Here is a 22,253-nt window from a genome sequence, read left to right on the forward strand (position 1 = left end):
ATCTGGGCTAAGGAAAGCTTCACTTTTTTTTTTTTTTTTTTTTTTTTTTTTCCTAGCAGCACCCCCATGTTAAAAGAAATCGTTTCATGTATTTTAAAAGACTAATTCTTCAGCATTGGGTCTATTTTTACACAACAAAATTAGTAACAGCTTTCTTAGTGTGAAACCACAAGCATACCAGATGAGGGTGGAAGAGAAATAACTTGACTAATAATATTATATAAGGAACACAAATGGGTTTATGGTCAACATGGGAGCTTTTCAGTCTGTTTTACAGCCACCACCTTAACAAATTCCCAAATCAAAATTTTAAGCAGAGCTCAGTGACTGAGTCATAAATCTATATTTTAATAAGGCCAAGTTTGATCCCTGGAGTATGCTCCACTGATAAAAGTTTGTTTTCTGCTCTGATCACTGAGATATTAAAAGCTGGACCTTGCACCACAGCCTTTGCTGTTTGTTTGAAGTAAATCTGCCATGTGACACAGATAAAACAACTATGAAACATATACAGTGTTGTCAGTTTATTTTCTGTCCCTCTGCCACCCCGTGTTTGGTGCAGGTACCAATGAACCATGGAAGTTCACGCGTTGCCACCATGATTCCTACCCCAAATCCTGGAATTGGCCAAGGAGCACACCCCAAATGTGCCACAGACCCAGAAACAAGGAGGAACTAATCCCACTGTTTTCATTTTTATTTTTATTCCTGGTTAAACATGAAAATGCCCAATGGATATCCAAAACTAACACAACAGGATGGTTGTATAGAACATCACAAACAAGACAGCAGGGCCTCAAACATTCTTCTGCTGGAGAATATAGTTACTACTCAAGTGCACAGTGCCAAAATATCCCACTTTAAGGGCCAAGGAAAGCCCAGACAGACAGGTCTCCAGCATAAAAGATAACAACAACCTACTCTTCCTGGTCACCTGATCTCTAGGAAAGCAGACAGAACAAACGAATCATTTTGCAGTTTTATTATCCCCACCCCCGCTTCTCACAAATGGACTATGACTCGCATTGAGATCTCAGTGCATTTCACAGCAAAAAAAAAAAAAGTACAAGAGGATCAAAATAGTTGTGCATAAACCCAACTCTTTTTTTTTTTTGCACAATTTACAGTTTGTGTGAAAGTTAACATGGTTATTTAAACCTTCTGATGCATTCTTACACTTGTATCTTCTCCATTGAAAACATCTTACCAGATGACACAGTTGTGAGTTCTCATGGTGCTGGATCAGGTGCAGCCATTGCCATGGCTGGGAAGTGGCAGATAATGTTATATACACTGACTGGAAGACTACATCAGAAGAAAAAACAGATTAAGGCACCACTGTTGGAAAAATTAAGGTAGCTTGTAGTTACAACAATAACGAAAGCCATAATAAGTACTATTCTTAATTGCCAGCAATTCTTAGACTTTGATAAAATAGTTATAAAAAAACCCAAAACACAAAGGATGTTTGTACCTGAATACAGTTTCCTGATATCTGATTGTGTTTCAAATCAATACCCAGTCCTCAGCATAATCAGCCTTTTTGTTTTTTTAAGGTAAGATGAAGAACCAGGACCTACGGTCCATGTATTCACAGGTCACATTTCACTGCTTTGTTCTGAGTAACACCACAGGAGAAAAACCAAAACAATCCAAAGGACAGTTTATAACACTGATACTTCACCTCTGAGATGATTAGATGGGCAGAGAAATTTAAATACAAAATTGTAGGTTTTCTGTTCATTTTGAAAGCCTTAGTCCTCAGGAAGGGAAGGTGGAGGAGGAAAAAAAAGGCCAAACCTCATTACATTATAACATGAGAAAAATCAAAGTCACTCAAAGAGATTTAATAAAATTAGGAGTTGAAAAGTGTTCAAATTACTTCTCCAATTCAAGTCAATTATTTCAAGTATATTAAAACGTTTCAGAGGAAAAATTTCTCCATGGTTACAATTCTAATTGCTTTTATAAATCCATAAAAAAGAAAGGTAGTCTCTACATATATCCCATATTCCTCCGATGCATGCACGTGTTCTTTCTGAAGAAAAAAGTCGTCACGATCCAGTTGTTTCTTAACACTGATTTCAGGCACATCTTCCAAACACCCCTCCAGTTTTCGCCAAAAAGGTTAATCACTGGGCATAAAAGCAGCAATTTTTTGTTGCTGTTGTCTACATGGGTACTGAGCAGGTTTCAGTTATTAAGGAGCTTGATGCAAATTCTGAAAAAAGTTCCCATATCACTCCGAAATTCAACAGTTCCTTCTTCTCTTAGGCAGCTTTTGCAATCAGATCTACTTCGAAGAATCTTACACAATTCAGATAAAATCTCTTGGATCATACAAAAAACAAGTTGGTTGAATGTACCTGGCAAGTTTGTCTCTACAACTTGGATATTTTTTTTTAATTTTTTTTTTTTTAATAGCTTTAAAGTGCCCTAGTATATTTATTTCTTTATGCTCATTTAAACTTTCACAATTACATAAAAAGGGGACACTCAGTGTGATTACTGTGTTTTGAGAGACAGAGGAAAAGGAAGGGAAAATCAGAAAACTCATCTTAAAGCAGCTTTTCTAGTTAGTGTCCGTTTGCTGAGTTTGCACCATGGAGACTGTTTTCCAGAGGGGTTTATGATAAACCCAGCCATCTCCCTGCAATTTAAAGAGAAAATATGGTTATAATAAAGACACTGCCCCAGGAGAATTCCCTTCACAAAACTATTAGACTGATAGCTGTGAAAACCAGAAGGACATAGCTTACACCTTTAACTCCCACAGATTAAGACACCGAGACCAACGCTGCAGGCTTCTGAGACTACTTCAGAACATGTACGGACTCTTGCTGAGCCACAGCATGCTCTGGGAATCGACTGCACTTGTAATTAACCCAGACAGAAAGCCACTCTTCTCAACTCCATGATCCAGATTACTTTCAAAAGCCAAACAAGAAGCCAGCAGAGAGGCAGCTATCCAGGATTATCAACTCTAACACAGCCCAACTGCTTACCCAGAAATGAAGTAGCTCAGGATAATGTTTAAACATTTTCTGAATAGATCTGTATCTTGGATTAGCAACAAAATTTCTCATCTTCTAAATCTAGATATTAATAATACAAATATCTGAACTAATCTTACTAATGTAGCTTTAGAGAACAAAAAAACCCTTATCAGAGCTAACAGATAGTCCTGAACCTTAAAAAACAAAACTGGAAGAAAGCCAAGAAAAAACACTTTTTAGCCTATGTTTTAAACCCTTGCTAGATCACAGATAGAGGAAGAAGAAGAAAGGGGAGTTACATTACTGCAGTTTAATAGATAAAGCTTTCACTACAAGGAGAATCTAAACTACTACAGCATAACTTTTAGTTTAGTCCTCCCCTCCTGCAAGGGGGTCAGCAAAGCTCTCTACACAAGCAGGGTCTCATCATCTGGATCACACAGAAAGCCTATTTTTAAGTTATTGTACCAGCATTCCCCAGTCTTCCTAGGCAGGCTGCAGTCCACCTTGTTAAAAGTCCTACTGTATTATTATTACTACCATTATTGAAATACAGGTTAAGCCACTGAACAAATAAACTCCATCCAAAACGTAATGTACAAGAACCAAAAAAGTTCTAAACTGAGAATTAACTCATGTTCCTTCTTGCTAACAGTAGTATCTTGGGTTCATACACACACAACATAAGCAAAATTAGTACTACTGGGTTTTTTTTCTTAGGGTATTTACTCTTACAGTCTACTTACACGTGTACATGTAAAGCTGTTTTCCATGTGTCACGAGTAAGTGCCTGGTAAAAGAAACCGGACCACAAAACAGGCAAACATTTTGTTGCAAGGGAATCGCAAAATCAAAGTGTTTGGGAAGTGAAGGGTAAAGTCAAACATTTACGTGTTTGGGAGCGCTTATGTCACCTTGCTCCTATGGATCCCATGGAGCTAAACTATAAGATCTAGGGCCAAGTACCCTATTCTGATAGGACACGGACCCATATGTGCACCTGCTTTCATTGTAGCTCTGCCTCTGCCTTCATCAAGAGCTATCTGCTTGGGAACTTACATCTTTAAGGAAGTATTTAGTACACCAAGGTGTTTCTGTTTCAGCACGAAGCCTCTCTTCATTCCTCTGTTGTTCTTCAAGGGCTCGCTTGTGCTCCGTAGCCTTATCGATGTCTCCATCCCGCAGAGACTCTGTTACATGCTGCCACAGCCTCCTACAAAACGAATTGTTAACTTTACTTTTCCAAAGTTTTCTCAGCCTGCCACCTTGAACTACAGGATCATGACATGCAGTTCGTTCCAAACAGGACCATTCCCTCCACTTATACATGACAGACCAACCCAGGTCAGAGCAGGATGGTGCAGCCCAGGTGGAAGGGCTCAGAGCCAAGTCTTATAGCTACGCTAGCGACTAGAAGCAGACAGGAATGGCTCTGAGGTTTTGGCTGTGATAATCTGCTGTCTGTATACCTTTAAAATTGCTGTGGAAGTGTTATTCAACAAGCAGTTTCTTGTGAGGACCTCCCTTATCAGGAGCTGCCCCACTGTGTAGCTGATGGTTAAAAACAAAACAAATAAGGAGGCTCTGTTGTAGCAGGTACTTTATGAACCCCTAAGACAACTCTGTCCATGGATAAAAGAGATGAGATAAACAAACATGTGCCTGCACTTTTTTTTTCGCACTTTTTTTTCGCACTTTTTTTCCCACTTTTTATTATGCATTTGTGTTTCGTTTTTAAAAAAAAAAAAAAAAAAATTCAGATCACTGCTGCTAAGTACTATCCACAAGTAATGTCTACATTTGCAGGTTTTCCTAAGGCATTCATTAGACTGCTTAGGACAAAAAGGGTCAGACAACAGTAAACACATACTCTACCTAGATTCAAATGGTCCTTGTTTCTCAAGGGGACGGACTCGTTTTCTTGTCACAGACAGCTTTGTCAAGTCCACGTATTTTGTCTCCCCATTGCTGTAGGTGAACTCAAGTACACTGTTCCACTCTCCTTGCACTCTGCAGACCACTGTGTTTGTCATGTTCTGTTTCACTTCACCTGTGACTCTAGGAAAGCAATTAATTTTTAAAAGGCCGTGGCTGAAGACACCTGAGGAGTGTTCCTTGCATAATCACTCAACTTAATTCTGAATGAGTTTGCAAACTTGTCACGCTGTCTTGAGAAATGTTAGTTACTTGAATTGCATTTGCATGGAGAATTTCAAAGAGCAAAGCGACTTTCACTCGTTGCTCTAGTTCTCTTCATGTTACCCAGGAAACTCCATTAAGGTTCAGCTTAAACTTGTTTCAAACCTTTTAACAGAACTAAAGATGGAAAAGAAACTAACACAGGCTGGTTCACATGTAACAAGCAGTTGATGTTTCCACTTGAAACATCAGATACATAGTTCAGACTTAAAAAATGAAAATTAAACTTTCTAGCAAGCATGTATCTCACTACCTGCTGGAACTTTATCTCACATCTTTTTACATCTCAATGTTCTTGGTATGTAGGTCGTCTCATTTTTATGTTGCTCACATTAGCAGCAGACACACAAAGGCAGAAAGCAAGGTGGAAAACTAGGAATCAGAACTGCTTTTCTTTCCTGCCTCTTCCACAGAAACCTCTGCCAATAACAAGATAGTAAAAATGTCTAATACACAATATTTCATTCAAAGTGTTACACAGATGTTCCAGCATCACCATAATTGCACACACACTGATGTGTATTTTTCTTCTCGACATCAAGACCTGTCCAAAGACCTCCCGACACTCACTCCATCCTGAATCAAGGAGTGGAAGCTTACTGAGCATTGCTAGGCAAGTAAATTACCACCCTCAAACAGAACTTTTCTCCTAGAAAGAAGAAACAAAAGGGTCTGCACGCTATTGTCCTGGTTTCAGCTGGGATAGAGCTAACTGTCTTCCTAGTAGCTGGTACAGTGCTATGTTTTGAGTTCAGTATGTGAAGAATGTTGATAACACTGATGTTTTCAGTTGTTGCTCAGTAGTGTTTAGACTAAAGTCAAGGATTTTTCAGCTTCTCATGCCCAGCCAGGGCACAAGAAGGTGGCACAGGACACAACCAGGGCACCTGACCCAAACTGGCCAACGGTGTATTCCATACCATGGGACGTCCCATCTAGTTTAGGAACTGGGAAGTGGGGGGGCAGGGAATCGCCGCTCGGGGACTGGCGGGGTGTCGGTCGGCGGGTGGTGAGCAATTGCCCTGCGCATCATTTGTACATTCCAATCCTTTTATTACTGCTGTTGTCATTTTATTAGTGTTATCATTATCATTATTAGTTTCTTCTCTTCTGTTCTATTAAACCGTTCTTATCTCAACCCAGGAGTTTTACTTTTTTTTTCCCGATTTCCTCCCCCATCCCATTGGATGGGGGGGAGTGAGTGAGCAGCTGCGTAGTGCTTAGTTGCTGGCTGGGGTTAAACCACGACACTATGCAAACAAGACTTGAGACATTCTCACTTGTAAGGTGCTGCAGGATTCACAAAGGACACTATTTCCAGCTCCAATTAAACTGCAATTACCTGTACACAAGCTCCCTACAACACACCACTCTCCAGCTCCCCTTCCCACAGTTCATCAGCACTCACACAAAGTACCCGTTACATCTCCTTTCACACTTACATTATGTACAGCTAATAATAGCTAACTTGCACACCACTGGTTTGCTTTAATTTCCTTTGAACAACTGCATACAGAAGAGCAGAAGACAGCAGTTCTGTGCTCCCACCTTGCCCATGCTGGCTGCGTGGTGTCACACTCAGAGGCAGAAAGGAGCGCAGGACACGTAGATGCCCCTTCCCGTCTTCCACATGCACTGGTCACTTCCAGCTGTGTCTGCATCTACCTGTCCCCCTCACCACCCCACGCCTGGCATCAAAACAGAGAAATTGATTTCTCAGGCAACGAAACAAGTATCACGGCCCAGACCTTCCAGCACAGAGATACTGGATGCCAGTCAAGTCAGAGCTGTGGGGAACGCCCGGGGCAAGTGGGGAAAGCTCACAGCCAGCTCAGAGCAGGAGGCAGCAGCCAGGGTTTCTGCCACATCTGGCACACGCGGGAGGCAGCTGGAGCCACATCACAGTCCAGCAGCTCAAACCTAATTTAACCTCATTAGAAAGATCTTCCAAAAAAACGGACTGATAAGTATGTGCTGCTCACGCACAGTTTTCCATTACAAAAATCTAAGATTCATTCAAGAAAACAGGCCAGACTTGAAACAATATGAGCAATAAAAGCATGTTTACATTAAACTGTTACACTTTTTTTGTGTGTGTGGAAGTTAACAAGCACTAACAGTTTCTGAAAACAACTGAAAGAGTAGGCAACAAGAAAGCAGCCTTCACTTCATGCTTCTTTTTCATCCTATGACTTCCACACCTCACTGAAGCTATTACACATGGTGGAGTCCCTGTCCTCCTCCCAAGAGATCTCTGAACAGACTGAATCCAGAGGATGCCAGAGACCAGCCCATTTGGACTTTGCAGTTACATCTTCACAACTTCAAGAGCTTAATTTTTCCAAGCGCTGTGTGTTTACAATATTAAAATACTGGATGTCAGTATCAACCACCAAATTACTGTCTCTGCTCAGCTTAAAGTAAACAAAGTTATACCACTCACTACTAAGGTGTAGCATCCAGCTGCTATATTAAACTCTCATTGCAACCTATATTTCTTCAAGCTGCATTGCTCTGTGACACACAACTATTCCCAGCATCGCAGATCATAATACCTGCCTGAACTAATATTAGTGATAAAAATCTGCTAGCACTTATTTGTAAGCTTGGCATGATTGATATATGCCTAGCTGTTCATTATCATCATCCTCTATTTCATCAAGCTAAAGAGGTACAGGACCAAGGAGCCAATATCCAGCTGAGGTCTAACAACAAGGGTCACTCTACAAAAAAAAATAAAAAAAAAATCTATAACATTGCCATAGCAACTCACTTGCGCTCTGTGTAACCATGACAACACTGCTGCTTCCCCATCAAGAGATTCTTTTGGCAATGTCCAATCATCACCATGTCAAATTTTCAATAGTTACAGTACCTTGAACAGATCTGTCTTTAAAAAGCCTCTACATCTGTGACTAATTTCAGAGAGACAAATAACAAAACAGTTTCCAAAATTAAATCATTGAAGTAAAATTGCATCCTATCGCTTATTTTTAATGGCACAACAGGAGCTATTGCAAGGTGGAAGAAACATTGTAAGCAATGGAAAATAAAATCCCAAGTGATGCATCACTTTAAAATCGTCGCAAGTGAAACAGAGCTACATGTAAGCTTCAGTTCTCCAGGTGCCATTGGTAAAGGGGAGCTATGCTTGCAAGTTAAATTCAAAGCTTGTATGGGAATTTATGGGGCAAAGCATCTCCTCAAGATGGAGGTTTTGGTGGGGGTTTTTTTGTTTTCCTTTAAGCAATAAGCACAGCCTTACTCTACGGTTTCAGGTAAAGTGATTTAGAGAAGACTGCTGATTTTTTGCAACCTGAGAGCAACCCACGTTTAAGAAGTTCTGATGTTCTAGGCTGTTACATATTTCATTATGTGCTGGGTTTAGCTGGGATAGAGTTAATTTTCTTCACAGTAGCTAGCATGGGGCTGTGTTTTGGATTTGTGCTGGAAACAGTGTTGATAATACAGGGATGTTTTAGCTCTTGCTGAGCAGTGCTTACACAGAGCCAAGGGCTTTTCTGCTTCTCACCCCAGCCCACCAGCAAGAAGGCTGGGGGGGCACAAGGAGTTGGGAGGGGACACAGCCAGGACAGCTGACCCCAACTGACCCAAGGAATGTTCCAGACCATACGACTTCATGATCGGCACATAAAGCTGGGGGAAGAAGAACGAAGAGGGGACATTCAGAGTGATGGCATTTGTCTTCCCAAGTCACCGTTAGGCTTGACGGAGCCCTGCTTTCCTGGGGGTGGCTGAACACCTGCCTGCCCATGGGAAGTGCTGAATGAATTCCTTGTTTTGCTCTGTTTGTGTGCGCGGCTGTTGCTTTGTCTATTAAACTGTCTGTATCTCAACCCACGAGCTTTCTCACTTTTACTCTTCTGATTCTCTCCCCCATCCCACCAGGGGGGAGTGAGTGAGCAGCTGTGTGGGGATTAGTTGCTGGCTGGGGTTAAACCACAACACATTATTATCTCTAACACATTTAATCTAAGAAAGGTTTAAACAAGCACTGTCCAGTAAACAGCTCAGTGTAAAATGGTCTGAAATCAGATATTCTTTGTGTGACTACTATTTAATTTTCTCCTTCCTCAATTAACTGTCTCTCTATTAACACAAGGCTAATCTGCCGCAGTCTTACTACAAAATGTCTAAAGACATCAATGTTAGTGAGTTTCAAAAGCTTTTGCACCAAGTGTGCAGACACTTCCTACGATCTGCTAGATCCCTGGATCATCTTTCTTTTACCTGTTAGTTTTTGAACAAGCATACACATGAAGAATTACCGCTACAAGAACTACCATTTTTGCCTTTAGAAAAGGTATTTTTACCTAGAGATTTTCTGTAAGTTGCTTAAACTTGATAGTCTTATGTTTCTTATACAGAAATCCTAAGACCAATAAGTAACAGAAGACTATTTACTAATGAACCCTGCAGTGCAACTACAATGCATGTTGCAAACAACATGCAATGGGAATAAAAGCCACGAGCTCTGTTCTCCCTGTGGTTTGAACACAGAGTCAGAAAAACATGGAATTTCCTTACTGTTTTTAAATGTAACCTGACTTTCCTTGAGGATCACATGAGATGCAGTTGTTTAGCTGATACTGTTTAAGAGCACAGTAATACCTCAAGTGTCTATAAACAGGAAAAACTATGTTTTCTCAGACTACCAAATGAGTATTATTCAGCACACAACAGAACGGGGGAGTTACACAGCTACTGCAATTCTAGAGCACAGACTACGTGATAAAATAGAAAAAAAAGAAGTGTTCTCACCGATGCAATTTGCCACCATAGAAGGGCTTGGTGTGAAAGTTAATACTTGCAGAATACCCAGTCTTCGCACAGTTAATGTTAACTTTTCCTCCCAGTTCTACCCAGGGAACAGTTAAAATTGACCGAGCATATGCACAGGGCAGAGAGAATGTGTATTCTTCCCCGTGTTCCAAAAGACTTAAGAGACCTGTGTGAAGAAATACAAGAATTCTTAAATCAGCACCATTTTAGAAAAGACCAAACGAGTTATTGAAACAGATAGCCAATACTATATCTGACTACTTTTCCTCATAGGTCCTCACACCAAAAAGGAAGGAAAAAAACCCCCCAAAAACCCAAAAAACAAAAAACACCCAAACAAAAACAAAACAAAACAAAAAAACCACAAAAGAGACATTTATTACAGATTCTAGATACAAACATTTTCCTGAAAGTACTAACCTGAGTAGCATGTATTTATGTTTCTTTTGGGGAAAACATATTTATCCTAATAATATTGCTCCATAAAGTACAATATTGTGCTGTGCAACATACTTTCCAGTAGTATGTAAAAGGGCTGGCTGGTCACACTCTCATTGACAGTTCTGGAGCATGGCAATGCAAGAATTATGCTGACAATAGGAAGTAATGAATGAATACCCTGAACTGCAGATCCTGATGAAGGCTAATACTCCTGTTGTGTTTTCCCTCCCTGTAATACCCTATAAGAAGGCAGGTAGCAGAGACAATTCGTCGTACCCCATCTCTCTGCCAAGATAAACCCAACTCTTCCTGACAGTAGCTTTTGCAATAAATGTCAAGAATCTCTTAAAAACCTACAATTTTTCTTTGGGTTTTAAGATGTGTGGGTTTGACTCCTATGAAGAAAAAAAAACAAACCGCAAGATCTTCCTCTTGCCATTATAAGAACATAGCATGACAACTGACTGCTGCCTGCATCAACCCATGCCTCTGCAGCACATTATCACTGTGCATCTCACCTAAGTATGAAAAACATGAAAAATTCTGAAAAGTTATGACATGATTTGAGAAATGCCTTAGAAGAGATATTAACTTCAGAAATTACCTGGTATAGCCAAAGCATTGAGATGTGCCTTCCACATCCCCTGCCATGCTCATTCCCTTGTCCAGTACATAGCTTACATGCACGTGCCTGGAATCCCCAGTTACTGCGTAATGTAACACAGAATGGGAGAGGCTGTCTCATCTCTTGCAGTAAATACTGGTACTAAAGGGAAATTACAGTTTAAGGGCAGTTACCCTTCTCTGTCCCTGAAGGATCCAATTTCTCCAGTTGAAGAAAATTAAAACTTGCATAATAAAATACATTAAATGCCACACATGCAAATACAAGCATACTTCTATTTAATAAATGTCTGATGCAAATCAATTTGTCCAATGCTTTGGAAACATTCATAAATATCAGTTTACATCACAGTAACTGCCCTTTGGTTTAAAAGTAAAAATTTTATTTCCAAATATAATCCTGATTTTTGGCAAAGCATAAACCTATCTAGATTTTTTCCCCCATATGAAAACTTGCTGTGTATAATGAGGACTTGTCGTATCTTCTGTACTTTGTGAACAGTAAAAAAAAAGTAAGAAATCGCTGAATGATTGTACGTCAAGGCTTGCAGATCACAGAGATTAGAGGAAAACCAGAAGTACGTGGGGAAAAAAGAAATCTGAAAACCCACTGACATGTTCTGTAAGCAGATTTTTATTTTTTTTTAAATCTTCCAAATAAAACTACTGAGCAGCATTCATCTGTGTTTCTGCCAGAGGAGTACAACATCAACTTTCCTATCAAACTAGTAATATTTTAACAACCTTCTAAAATGAATAAAGTATGGAAGTAATACTTACCCTCACCAATCATTGTCACTCCTATTGACATTCCTAAGAATTTACTTTTTGTCCAGACGTGGGCATTGACACACATCTTTCTCTCTACACATTCAGCATAAAACCCTGAGACAGGAGGATGGTGGGACACTTGCTCAGCTACAAATTTTACTGTATAGTAGTCCAGCTCTGTTTGGCCTTCCCTATCTTTAGACAGAGTTACTTGCTCTGAGGAAGAGTGAGCAGAGAAGTTACTGCCAGCATCAGTGGCTACATCGCTCTTCGGCATCCTCCAGGAGCAGTGAAATGTTTCCCCAATGATTGGATTGTATGGTTTCTTTGCAATAGCTCCTTTGCGACCTTCGTGAAATGAAGTGAGATAATACTCAACAAAGCGGATCATCCTCTCCTCAGGGGTAGTGCCATTTGTGATTGCAATGAAGAGATCTGGGTGGGACATGAAGTCTGCATACATCTCCAACAACGATCGTTTCTCTAAAATAAAAGTGGGAAGAACCACCTGAAATAAAAAAAAAAAAAAAAAAAAAACAACCAAAAAACAGAAAGCTCTAGTAAGTAAAACAAAGAGACAGGCATTTTTACAAGGGAAGTTTCTCAGGTGGGGGATTCTGTCCTGTTTTGGACACACTTTCAGACTGAACTTTTTTGTCCCTCTTCTAAGATGTAAGCAAAATACAGTGATCAGAGGTCCCAGAAAAACAATTTACAAGGAGGAAAAAGCCCAATAAGTACTATTAGGACTAAAGAGGTTGAAAGAGACTGAGCATCCCTCAAAAAACATGAAAGAGCTGCAAAGACATAACACATCCCACATGTCTGTGGAGGAGAAAACAAGGAGGAAGGGGCTCAAACTATAGCAAGGAAGGTTCAGAGCAGAGGTTATGAAAGGTCTCATCTAATGGAGAGAAAAGCAGGGAAGCTATGCCAGTGCTCTTGAGAGCCTGCAGAGTCTCTCTCACCACACCAACTAGGACAAGCATCCATGAGAAATAACAAAGTTGATCCTGTACCTCTGAGCAGAAGACCTTATACTTTCCCAGTTACATTCACCACTATAAAAAACAGCAGTCCTGTCCTTTGCTGGGCCAAAAGCAATACTGTAGGGTAAGCGGCTGTGGGTATCATCAGTCTTTTCCTTCCCTGTAGTGGCAACTAACCTCATGTAACTAACTGCTGTAAAGAGCAACACAGGGTATCTCAACCATGAGATCAAGATAGTCCACTTAAATTAGCTGCATTCAAATAGGGAGAGCACAGACATAAGACTCTTAGTAGATATAGAAGTTAAGCGGAATACACTTGCCATGTTGTTGCAACACCAACCTGGAATATTAAAGTTACTTTTCACTTCAGTACCCTGATATTTAAGTTAAGTGTGATTCTAACAACTTCATTACCCATTTTGAAGTCAGGCTCATTACATTTCAATGCTTTGCCTGCTCTGAACTAAAGACAATTCTACACACACAGCCAAGAGTCACAACTGGGAGACAGACTTGACAATTTTTTTTTCAACCAAGAGAAAAAGATAGACCAAATCCCATCTTCAATGTAAGTGAAAAAATGACTTAATAAATTCCTGATTAAGCAGTGGGGGTTTAAGTCTGGCCTCAGGCAGCAGGGCCTGTTCATATCACCTTTTTTTTTTTTTCCCTGAATTGTGAAACGTAAGCTCCATAATACAAGTGTTTCTAGTGGTCAAGTAGCTAGCGCTCAAAAAACACAGCTTGAAAAAAAAAATTATAATCCATAATTCCAAGAAAGAGAGTGCTTTTCTCATTCCATGTAAAATTCATTGTTTTCTTTAAAAGTGTCTAGTGCTTGTGGTAAGAAGTCTTTACAGGAGTGAATTGAACATAAGCTGGTAGCAGCCTGATTTTCCCAGATTTGCTGCCCAAGTTGTCTAGTAGCAACTGAGTGTTAATTTTTCAAAGCTGCTTGCTTTTGAGATCTGCACTGAAGTGTCAAACCCAATTCTCTCCAGTATAACTTTGTTCCTGCTTGCTATAGCTGTGAGCAAACACAGAAATAAGAGTAGGACAGAATGGTGTAAACAGACATCTAAGGATAGATAATGGAGAACCAAAAGAAAACTTCTTTTCAGAAGCAGCATGAATACAGGTGTAGGGTTATGCAAGTTGCATGTAGAAACATTATCAAGTGAGAAAAAAAATCATGGAAGAAAAGCAGAAAGACAAAAATATAAGAAAGCTGCAGAAAACAACATGGGAAGAGTAAGGTGCAAACACAGGAAAGAAAATAGGCCATTACAGGAAAGCCAACAAAAACATAGTAGAAAACACAAAGAGAACGTAATAGAAAAGATATGGCCAGTTGCACTAAAGAAAATCCACTACCTCAGCATGCTTCACTTAAAACCTGACTCAAACTGGGACATTGTATCTTGGTACCTGAAGTTCCTACAGGCGACAATTTCATATTAAACTCAATATTGTTCAATACAGGAGTTTAAAATGACACTTCACTTTTACTGCAGCCAGTCTTCATGCTTCAGTTACTTACTCTTGTTAAGTCCATGCCAAGTTTCAGCTGAGACAAGAGATGCAAGATAACACTGCGCTGTTCTTCCACCGCTCCTAGATCATCTTCTTTATCATCACAGATATCCTCCAGCTCCTCATCTGGATTTATTTCTTCAGGTTCCTGGGATAAGAGCCATAAAGATCAGCTCAAAGATGTGACTGGCCAGACAACATCCAAAAAGGACTTCATATTGTATTTAACTGTCCATGTATGAAAAAAAGACTAAACAAACCCCTGCAGAGAGCTACACAATGGAATCTACCCCAAGATAAACAACAGCTGAAGAATTTAAAGGGACATTAAGATAACTCAGTGCAGATTTCATCTATCAGATTCAGGCTAAGATTTCGCACCATCTCTCACACACACACACAAAAAAAAAAGCTTAAAAGCAAGTATGACCTGTTTTCCTGTAAGTTTTGTGAGCTAACAGAATGGCAGGCATCTAACACATACAGAAAAATCGCAAAGCAAAAGCTACCATAGAGTCCAACCACCTCACTAACACCCCTTCACCTCCACACTACTTCAGGCTTTCCAGTGTTGCCATCATTACTCCAAAGGCTGCAGCAAACGGTACTTTCTAGTCACTTGCTTACTGTCATGCCCAATGAAAAGCAATTAACATATCTCCGGGCCAGTCTTCACAAGCATTATGAATGTTGCTGCTAGTGTCAATATGTAACAGTAAAGGAAAAAGGAAAAGTAACTTGGAGTAGTTTTATAAAAACAACAAAAACCCCCACGCATACTAACAGACAGCTAGCGTGTGGTGTGTGTATAACTAAAGCACCCAGACAGACTAGCAGAAGTTATATTAGCACCATTCTAACAATCACCACCCCGCAAGCTCCATTTAAACAACCATCACCCCGCAAGCAGAAAGTCAAACACTTCAGGTGGAAGGGATGGTGGTATCCCTAGGGCTCTGAGCAGTGTCCTCCTGGGGCAAACAGCTGGAGGGAGGCAGATGCAGAGGGGAGAGACACTGAATGCTACAGGAGGACAGCAATATGTGTCTGCCTAAGCAAAGCCCTTTGTGCTGGAGCAGCTGCCCTAGCTCAAGGCAAATTTATAAACATCTAACCACCAAAAACAGGGGCCAAGCCCTTACACAGAGCTCAAACCCTGATGAAAATTGCACTATCACACAGGTGAATCCTTTCCAAGGATGCTACACTGTTCTGCTATCATAAATAAGAGAGCTGAAAATATCTAAGGGGAGCAATAAGACTACTCATATCCCAAATACATTAAGCACTTGAACTGTAACTTAATTATTAGGAGGAGGAAGGAATTAAGTGATTTATTTGAAAGCCCCTGGTTTGTTTCATTTTTTCTTTTTTTTTAACTTACTAACAACTACTCTGATCCATTTAAAAATCTATAAACTATAGCAACTGAAGAAATCTTTTCCATTTCAATTTTGCTATAAGATAGCACAGTGCTGTTGCAGAAACATACAACAGCACATTACCTTTTCACAATGACACAGTCTCATCCAAACAACTGTGTGAAACCAACTAGTATAAAAAGAATGTAATTATAATTTTCTAGCTTCGTTCGGAAAAGTTGTACTTTATCATAATCCCCGCTGTTTTTTTACTTTAGTATTTTGCACTTCAAATCAATTTTGACAGTTATAATGATACAGACTGTAGCTTATTTCAAACACATTAAGCCATCCTGAAGTCAAGTGATGAGAGTTGCTCAGATTAAGAAAAACAGATGCAGCAAGAGCTAAAAAGGAAAGATGGGGAGAATTAATAACTGGAGACCAGCAATTTTGTCTTTCATCTGCTTAGGCAGTCCTTCTTGGGCCTATTTTGAGAGTGTCATGAATTCCAGTTAGGTTTTTTGCACTTCAGTATCCACGTGTTTTAGATCAAAATGCAAGGGAATACTGCCTATTTTAACATCTTGCATTACCCTCCCAATTGGCTCCCTCCACTTGACAGCTAGTTACAGAAAGCAGCAAAAAATTATTGAAAAAGCGAGGTAGAAAGTTTCATTTACTGCAACTGTACTCACTCCTCCCACAAAGCTAATCAAAAAGCGCAAGAACTGTCATTAAATCATTTTCACAGAATATGATTGAAACATTTACAGACATTCCTCAAAGTAACTCCCCACAGAAACGGGATGTTCACATTACCTTACCCTTGTTAGCTGGCAGGGCTCTGCAATGGACTGCTCTTCTCTGACAGATGCTGGCTTGTTTACCTCTGCTGGAAAATTCTGAGCCGCTCCATTTTTGAAGTGGTTTGCCAGAGATATCTTCGGGTCCAACCAACTGATAGCCGTTCCTGAAGCAAAAGAAAGTTTGCGCTGAAACTTGCTCATCCTCTGGAAGGTCAGTAAATAGCAGTTTTCACAGAAGAGTTATTTTTTAAGGACTAAACTGAAAGCAGCCAATTCCTCCTGCAGCCAATCCCTTCAGCAGCCACTAAACAAAGGTGGTGCAATGAGACACCACCTTCGGTGATCATTAGCACAAACACTGCGATTGGCGAGCTGTAATACAGGCAACTTGGACTGGAGAAACTAGTTGGTGTCATGAAAGGTGTAATCAGACACTACAGGAAGAACCCAGTATCACGGGAATGTTAAGTAACTCTTCCAATTTTCTTTAACTGGTACCAAAAAAAAATAAGCCCGCCACTTATCAGCTTCTCAAAGCCAGCTCAGTTCTACACTAAAAAGAGCTAAAGCAGAAAAAGTTTTGTTGCCAGTGTTTTCTCTGGAGCGGGTACTTGTCTGTTCTCAGTCGCAAAGAAGGCAAGCACATGCTGTTGAATAAATAATAGTTGCTAAAAAAAAAAACCAACAAACCACACACTGCAGGGCTTGGAAAGCTATTACCCACTTGATAATTCCAGCATCTCTAGTTACTCCCAGCTAATTTATCAGAACCGATCAGGTTCCTCATTAATAATACAAATGTTCCATTATTTTTCAAAGGCTAATAAATGTACAGGTGACTCCAATCAGTTTTTACTGAAGAATACACAAACTGATAAACCATCTTGGCTGGATTGCAAACAGAAATTATTAGAAAACCTGAATTTCTACCACCACACAGCAGTTTCCTGTGCTTAGGTACCTACACTGAGATGTCAGTTGTCTCTTCCTATATGATACGCAATCCTTTATTTCCAGACCTCTGTTACCTGGAACTAGGTCACATCCTCAACCAGAACAGGCAGAGTAAGCTTAATTCAGATAAACGGCAGCATTTCCACCAGGAGAATACTGGGGCAGGAAAAAAGTGCAGCTTTACTAATGGGACAAACCAAATTTTTCCGCAGCAAGATAGTTTATTTTCATCAAGTCTTTTCTCATGAATCTATTACATGGTAAGAAACAAGAAGCCCTCAGCAGTTTAAGTTTAAGCTATTTAAACAGAAGTTTCAAACAAGTCAAAAAATAAGATCCTCACTGTCATGCTTACCTTTTTGAAAGGGTTTTACTAATCTTTAAAACCTGTTCATGATACCTGCTTTCTGAACTGTAGCTTTCAACACAATAATCTTTAATTGCATGTTCTAGGCTGTATTTAATCCACACTCACTGCCTCAATATTAGCTTGAATTTAACAAGTAGCCTCCCTCTTATACTCCCTATCAGCTACTTCTAAAACAACATTATTTATTATTATTAAGTTCTGTTTAATTTTCACTGTTAAATTCTAGGAGGTTTTTTTAAGTGATTTGAGCTACCAGTTGTGTTTTAATCTTTGTGATTGGACAGGATATCATCTTAATACTTCTCTTCCACTGGAAGATCATATTCAAATCTGCTCTCGACTATTTTGGGTAGGCACAAGCTATTCTCTTCACTTGTGATCTCCTCCTCCCCTAAAAGTCTTCACCCCATTTTTTTAAAAAAATTTGTCAGCACTTCCCCTCTGCTACAACACAGACCTCTCAAAAGCCTACAGTCTTCACTTTCAACATTTTTCTTCAAGAGCTGCAAACTGTTGTTGCAGTTCACCTTTATGATAACAAAGTATTTTTTCTTTTTTTAAATCCAGTACATTTCACCACTTTTACCTTGAATTTAGGAAAAGTTAATAGTTGCAACTTGCCTGTTCACCTTTAATTGTGATTTAAGGTACACCTTGATGCAGTTGGGGCAGTATTTTCACTCTTCTGTTGTTCTTTTTGTCTTCTAAGAATTTATAGCAAACTGGCATTCTTACATAATTTCCAATCCTTGTTTTTTAAGCCTGACAAGCACTTGCCCAACACATTCTTAGCAGTCAAGTACCACTTTAACAGACCCAAAAATACTTTTTTCCACTTCGTGTTTAAATTTATGTTCTGTTAGACAAGTGTCCTCTTCATCATCACTTCTTGCTTCACCTCACTTGTATCTAGCTGAAGTATGCTGACCTGCCTTTATGATCCTAGGAAGATTAAATACCTTGTATATATTTTATTAGATAGAACAGTCTGTATGCAAGATTTTTTCCTACATAATTTTAAGTTTTCCTATACTTAAATATAGAAATGCTTCCTGCAGCATTTGAATTAAGCTGCAATCCTTTTCATTTCTATATGAACTTCTGAAGCCTACCAAAAAGACTCCACCAGTTGAACCAGAAGGCGAAGCATCCCTCCTGTCAGGAGGGGAAATCTAAGCTAAATGGATTAAAAAAAACCAAAGCAAACAAAAAAAGCTTCTTCCCAGTCCTTGAAAGGATCAAACGTATTACAGTGTCTCTAGAAAGGCCACACCAGTGGGAGAGTGGAAAGCTGCAGAAAGGTGCGTGCATTCTTTTACTGGTCTGGTTTTAAACCTGGCCCCAGTAATGCATCATCCACTCTGCTGCTCCTCCCCTCTCCATCCATCTCTCTAGGATACCACCAGAAATCTTCAAGATTTGGACATCTTCAAGCAACGCTTTTAGATTTGGCCATTAACAGGCAGATACCAACTGAATAGCAGTCAGATGAATTGAGCTTTTCCCTGCATAGTTTAAAAAATTAAAAAACAACAGAAACACTCATAAAAAAAATCCTATCTTAAGTTATTACACTGGTGCTCATTGGACTCTTCTTAATTCCCAGATACAGTAATGCGTCAAAAAAAACCACCTTAGTAATGCACATGCGAAAATGCCAAAGACTTTTGATGTGCACCTCCCACAGTTATACATCAGTAGTTAAAAAAATTCACAGGGAATAGGAAGAGTTCTTTCAGTGTGAGTAACTTTGGAGTTCAAAGATTTGGAGAGGTGCCATCCAGTTTTTCATTTTTAAAATGAAATTTTGAACTGACATACAGCAAAAAAAGTTAATTCATACTATTCACAAATTCTCTTAATGCCTGCGGTGATTCTTAGATCACAATCTATTTTTATATAGTTTTAATAATTTTATATAACGTATTTTTCCATCTTAGAAGCTAAACTAATTACAGTTCTGAAATAATATGCACTGACAAACTAAGTACCACAAATGTGATAGGAACATGGGAAAGATAAGGTAAGAGACAATTTACAAGTGTACTTTGTTACATACTTAGCATATTTATCACCTCTGTTGTGCAAGAGAAGCATTTGAGCTCACAAAAGGCCACAAAGTAAACACATGAAAAAAATCACAATAAGATGCAAAAGAATTTACAAACACAAAAGAACACACTCAGTTCCATACACTGCACACAAATTAGGTGGAACGATTCTGGTAAGCACCTACTTGCACACAAGTGATCGATTGTGCAGACACAGCAGCATATTTCTCTACTGTCTGTGAATGCATGTTAGTCCACACCCATGAGCAGTAGGGTTTGTGGTTGTTTTTTTCCTTGTTGGGGGGTTGGTTGTTCATTAAAAGAAAGGGGGGGGGGTACCTTTAAGCAATTTGCATTTGCTTACAAGTCTGTTCTGGCCTCAGAATGGAATGCAACACTCAGCCCATGTTTTAGACTAGGATGTTAACTCAAAATAAGAATACTGATACATTAACAGTATTAACAATAACCTGTGCAAATGTAGAGCTTTGTATTTTAATTCTTAACTAGAAATGAAAGCATTTACACGTGTTTAACTTATAATAGGTATTTAGTGTGTAAAAAAAGTCAGAAAAGCATGACATTTGACAGAGCTGTACTAGACACCACATATCCTAGAATCTGCAATCCCATAAAATTCCCCCTCTACTATTACCGTTTCTGAGTAGCCAGTTACATTCCAAAGGCAGCCTTCTTGTTGTGGTGCCTTATGTACTTTATTCTGTTGTGACATGCTCCACAACAATTAGATGTTACTTTTATGCAGTTGCTGCCACAGAATTCTAGATAGAATAAATGATAAAATAATATACAATATGCATGGAGTTCTACCCAACACTATCAAGTCAGGCTCTGGAAAAACTCATAAGAAACCAGGCAGCCAGGGAGTTTTCTCCGCCCGCGTGAAACTGAATTTAGTGGAACAAGCGTTTTTGCAAGGAGGAAAGGATTTGTATTTGTTACAGAGTTCTGCTCTTTGTGAGCATCTATACCCACCTGCTGGTAAGGATCCCTTTTGTTGAGAAGCATGTTGTAACTGGAGAATATGGAAACAGTCATTTAAGCAGTTCATGGTTGCCATGGAAGTTGCTTTGAGCATTAATAGGTCTTGATCCAAGGATGTAAGGTGACCAGAGACAGGAAGGCATTCTATGCTCCTGATCAAGTCTCTCTGCTGGCCCTCAGCCTGAGACATCATCTGTCAATCAAAACAATCATTTATCAGGTGATGGAAGTGTGTTGTGATACATGTATATATATATAGGTGTGCACACAGAGGATCCCAAATGATTTTATGACAATAATAAAACTACAAGGTAACAGTTGTATGTAAAGTTAACTGTACTTTTTTTTTCTCTTGATGCAGCTACTAAAGAGTCATTAAATGCATGATGAAATTCCCATGGCAATACACGGCACCTTACTAAGAAGCAAAAGAATATCAGTGACTTAAAAAAAAAGCAAAGAGGAATTTGAACATGATAGTTGCTGCAGTAAATATCAAACACTGTCATGCCTGGTTGATAGGGACAGGGGGGGAAAAAACCCACACACACATTCTGTGTGTGAGGAGTAATTAAGCTCTGTGCTCTGCACAGCCTGGAAGAGGATCTATGAGGTACTATATCCGTGGGTATCAAGATCTTTTCACTCCCTACAAGAAGAGATCCAGCACTTTAAAGGAAAAGACCTGTATCACTCAATTTGGCTCAAACCATACAGGATTCTCATTTATTGTCTGCACTGCCACCACGCTTAGGATCACTGTCTCACTGTTTATTTTGCAGAGAGAGAAGAAAAAAAAAAAAAAGCAAGATTTTCACCTTCATTATGTGTTCAAATTACAGCTTTCCTGTTGTCATTGTCCCCCTTGCTCTCCTCCAAGCTCCTTTCCTCCTTCACACGGAGCTACATACCCCGGTTACTGATTGGTTATTGATTATGTTATTGATTTATTATTGATTTGGTAGTAGTTAGAATAAGTCATGTTTAACAAGAATGTAAAATGGTAGGAAATAGTTTAGCAAAGGTATTTCTATTGCATTTTGCACATTTAATTAACAACCGACAGCTGCTGTGAAACTCTCTGTATAACCTGCTACCAAGGCCGGAGGAATTGGTCAAAATCATTTAGTAGGAACATTTAGAACTTAGATGACAAGCCTGAGATTTAAGATGATTTTGACATAGTGTTTGTCAGTAGGAGTATATTATAGCAAACTAGTGATATAGTGTTTGTCAGCAGGAGTACATTATAGCAAACTAGTGATATAGTGTTTGTCAGTGGGAGTATATTATAACAAACTAGAAGAATGGAGAAGATGTCAGAATTTCAAATTAATGGAAACT

The 22,253-nt window shown here is 39.3% G+C and overlaps 1 protein-coding gene across 1 annotated transcript in view; it reads right to left on the reverse strand.

Annotated features, from left to right (window-relative positions):
• Positions 1-3: 3 nt before the first annotated feature.
• The window catches only part of OSBPL11 (oxysterol binding protein like 11), a 55,501-nt gene continuing 33,251 nt past the window's right edge, over positions 4-22,253 (reverse strand). The window contains exons 6-13 of the mRNA XM_049814596.1: positions 20,901-21,102; positions 16,548-16,693; positions 14,367-14,507; positions 11,844-12,342; positions 9,978-10,164; positions 4,872-5,054; positions 4,056-4,209; positions 4-2,650 (exon numbers count right to left, since the gene is read on the reverse strand). Of these exons, the coding sequence (XP_049670553.1) occupies positions 2,573-2,650; positions 4,056-4,209; positions 4,872-5,054; positions 9,978-10,164; positions 11,844-12,342; positions 14,367-14,507; positions 16,548-16,693; positions 20,901-21,102 (1,590 nt within the window). The 3' untranslated portion in view covers positions 4-2,572. The remainder of the gene's footprint in view (positions 2,651-4,055; positions 4,210-4,871; positions 5,055-9,977; positions 10,165-11,843; positions 12,343-14,366; positions 14,508-16,547; positions 16,694-20,900; positions 21,103-22,253) is intronic.

This window comes from Accipiter gentilis, chromosome 1 (genome assembly GCF_929443795.1).
Source record: "Accipiter gentilis chromosome 1, bAccGen1.1, whole genome shotgun sequence".
Lineage (NCBI taxonomy): Eukaryota > Metazoa > Chordata > Aves > Accipitriformes > Accipitridae > Astur > Astur gentilis.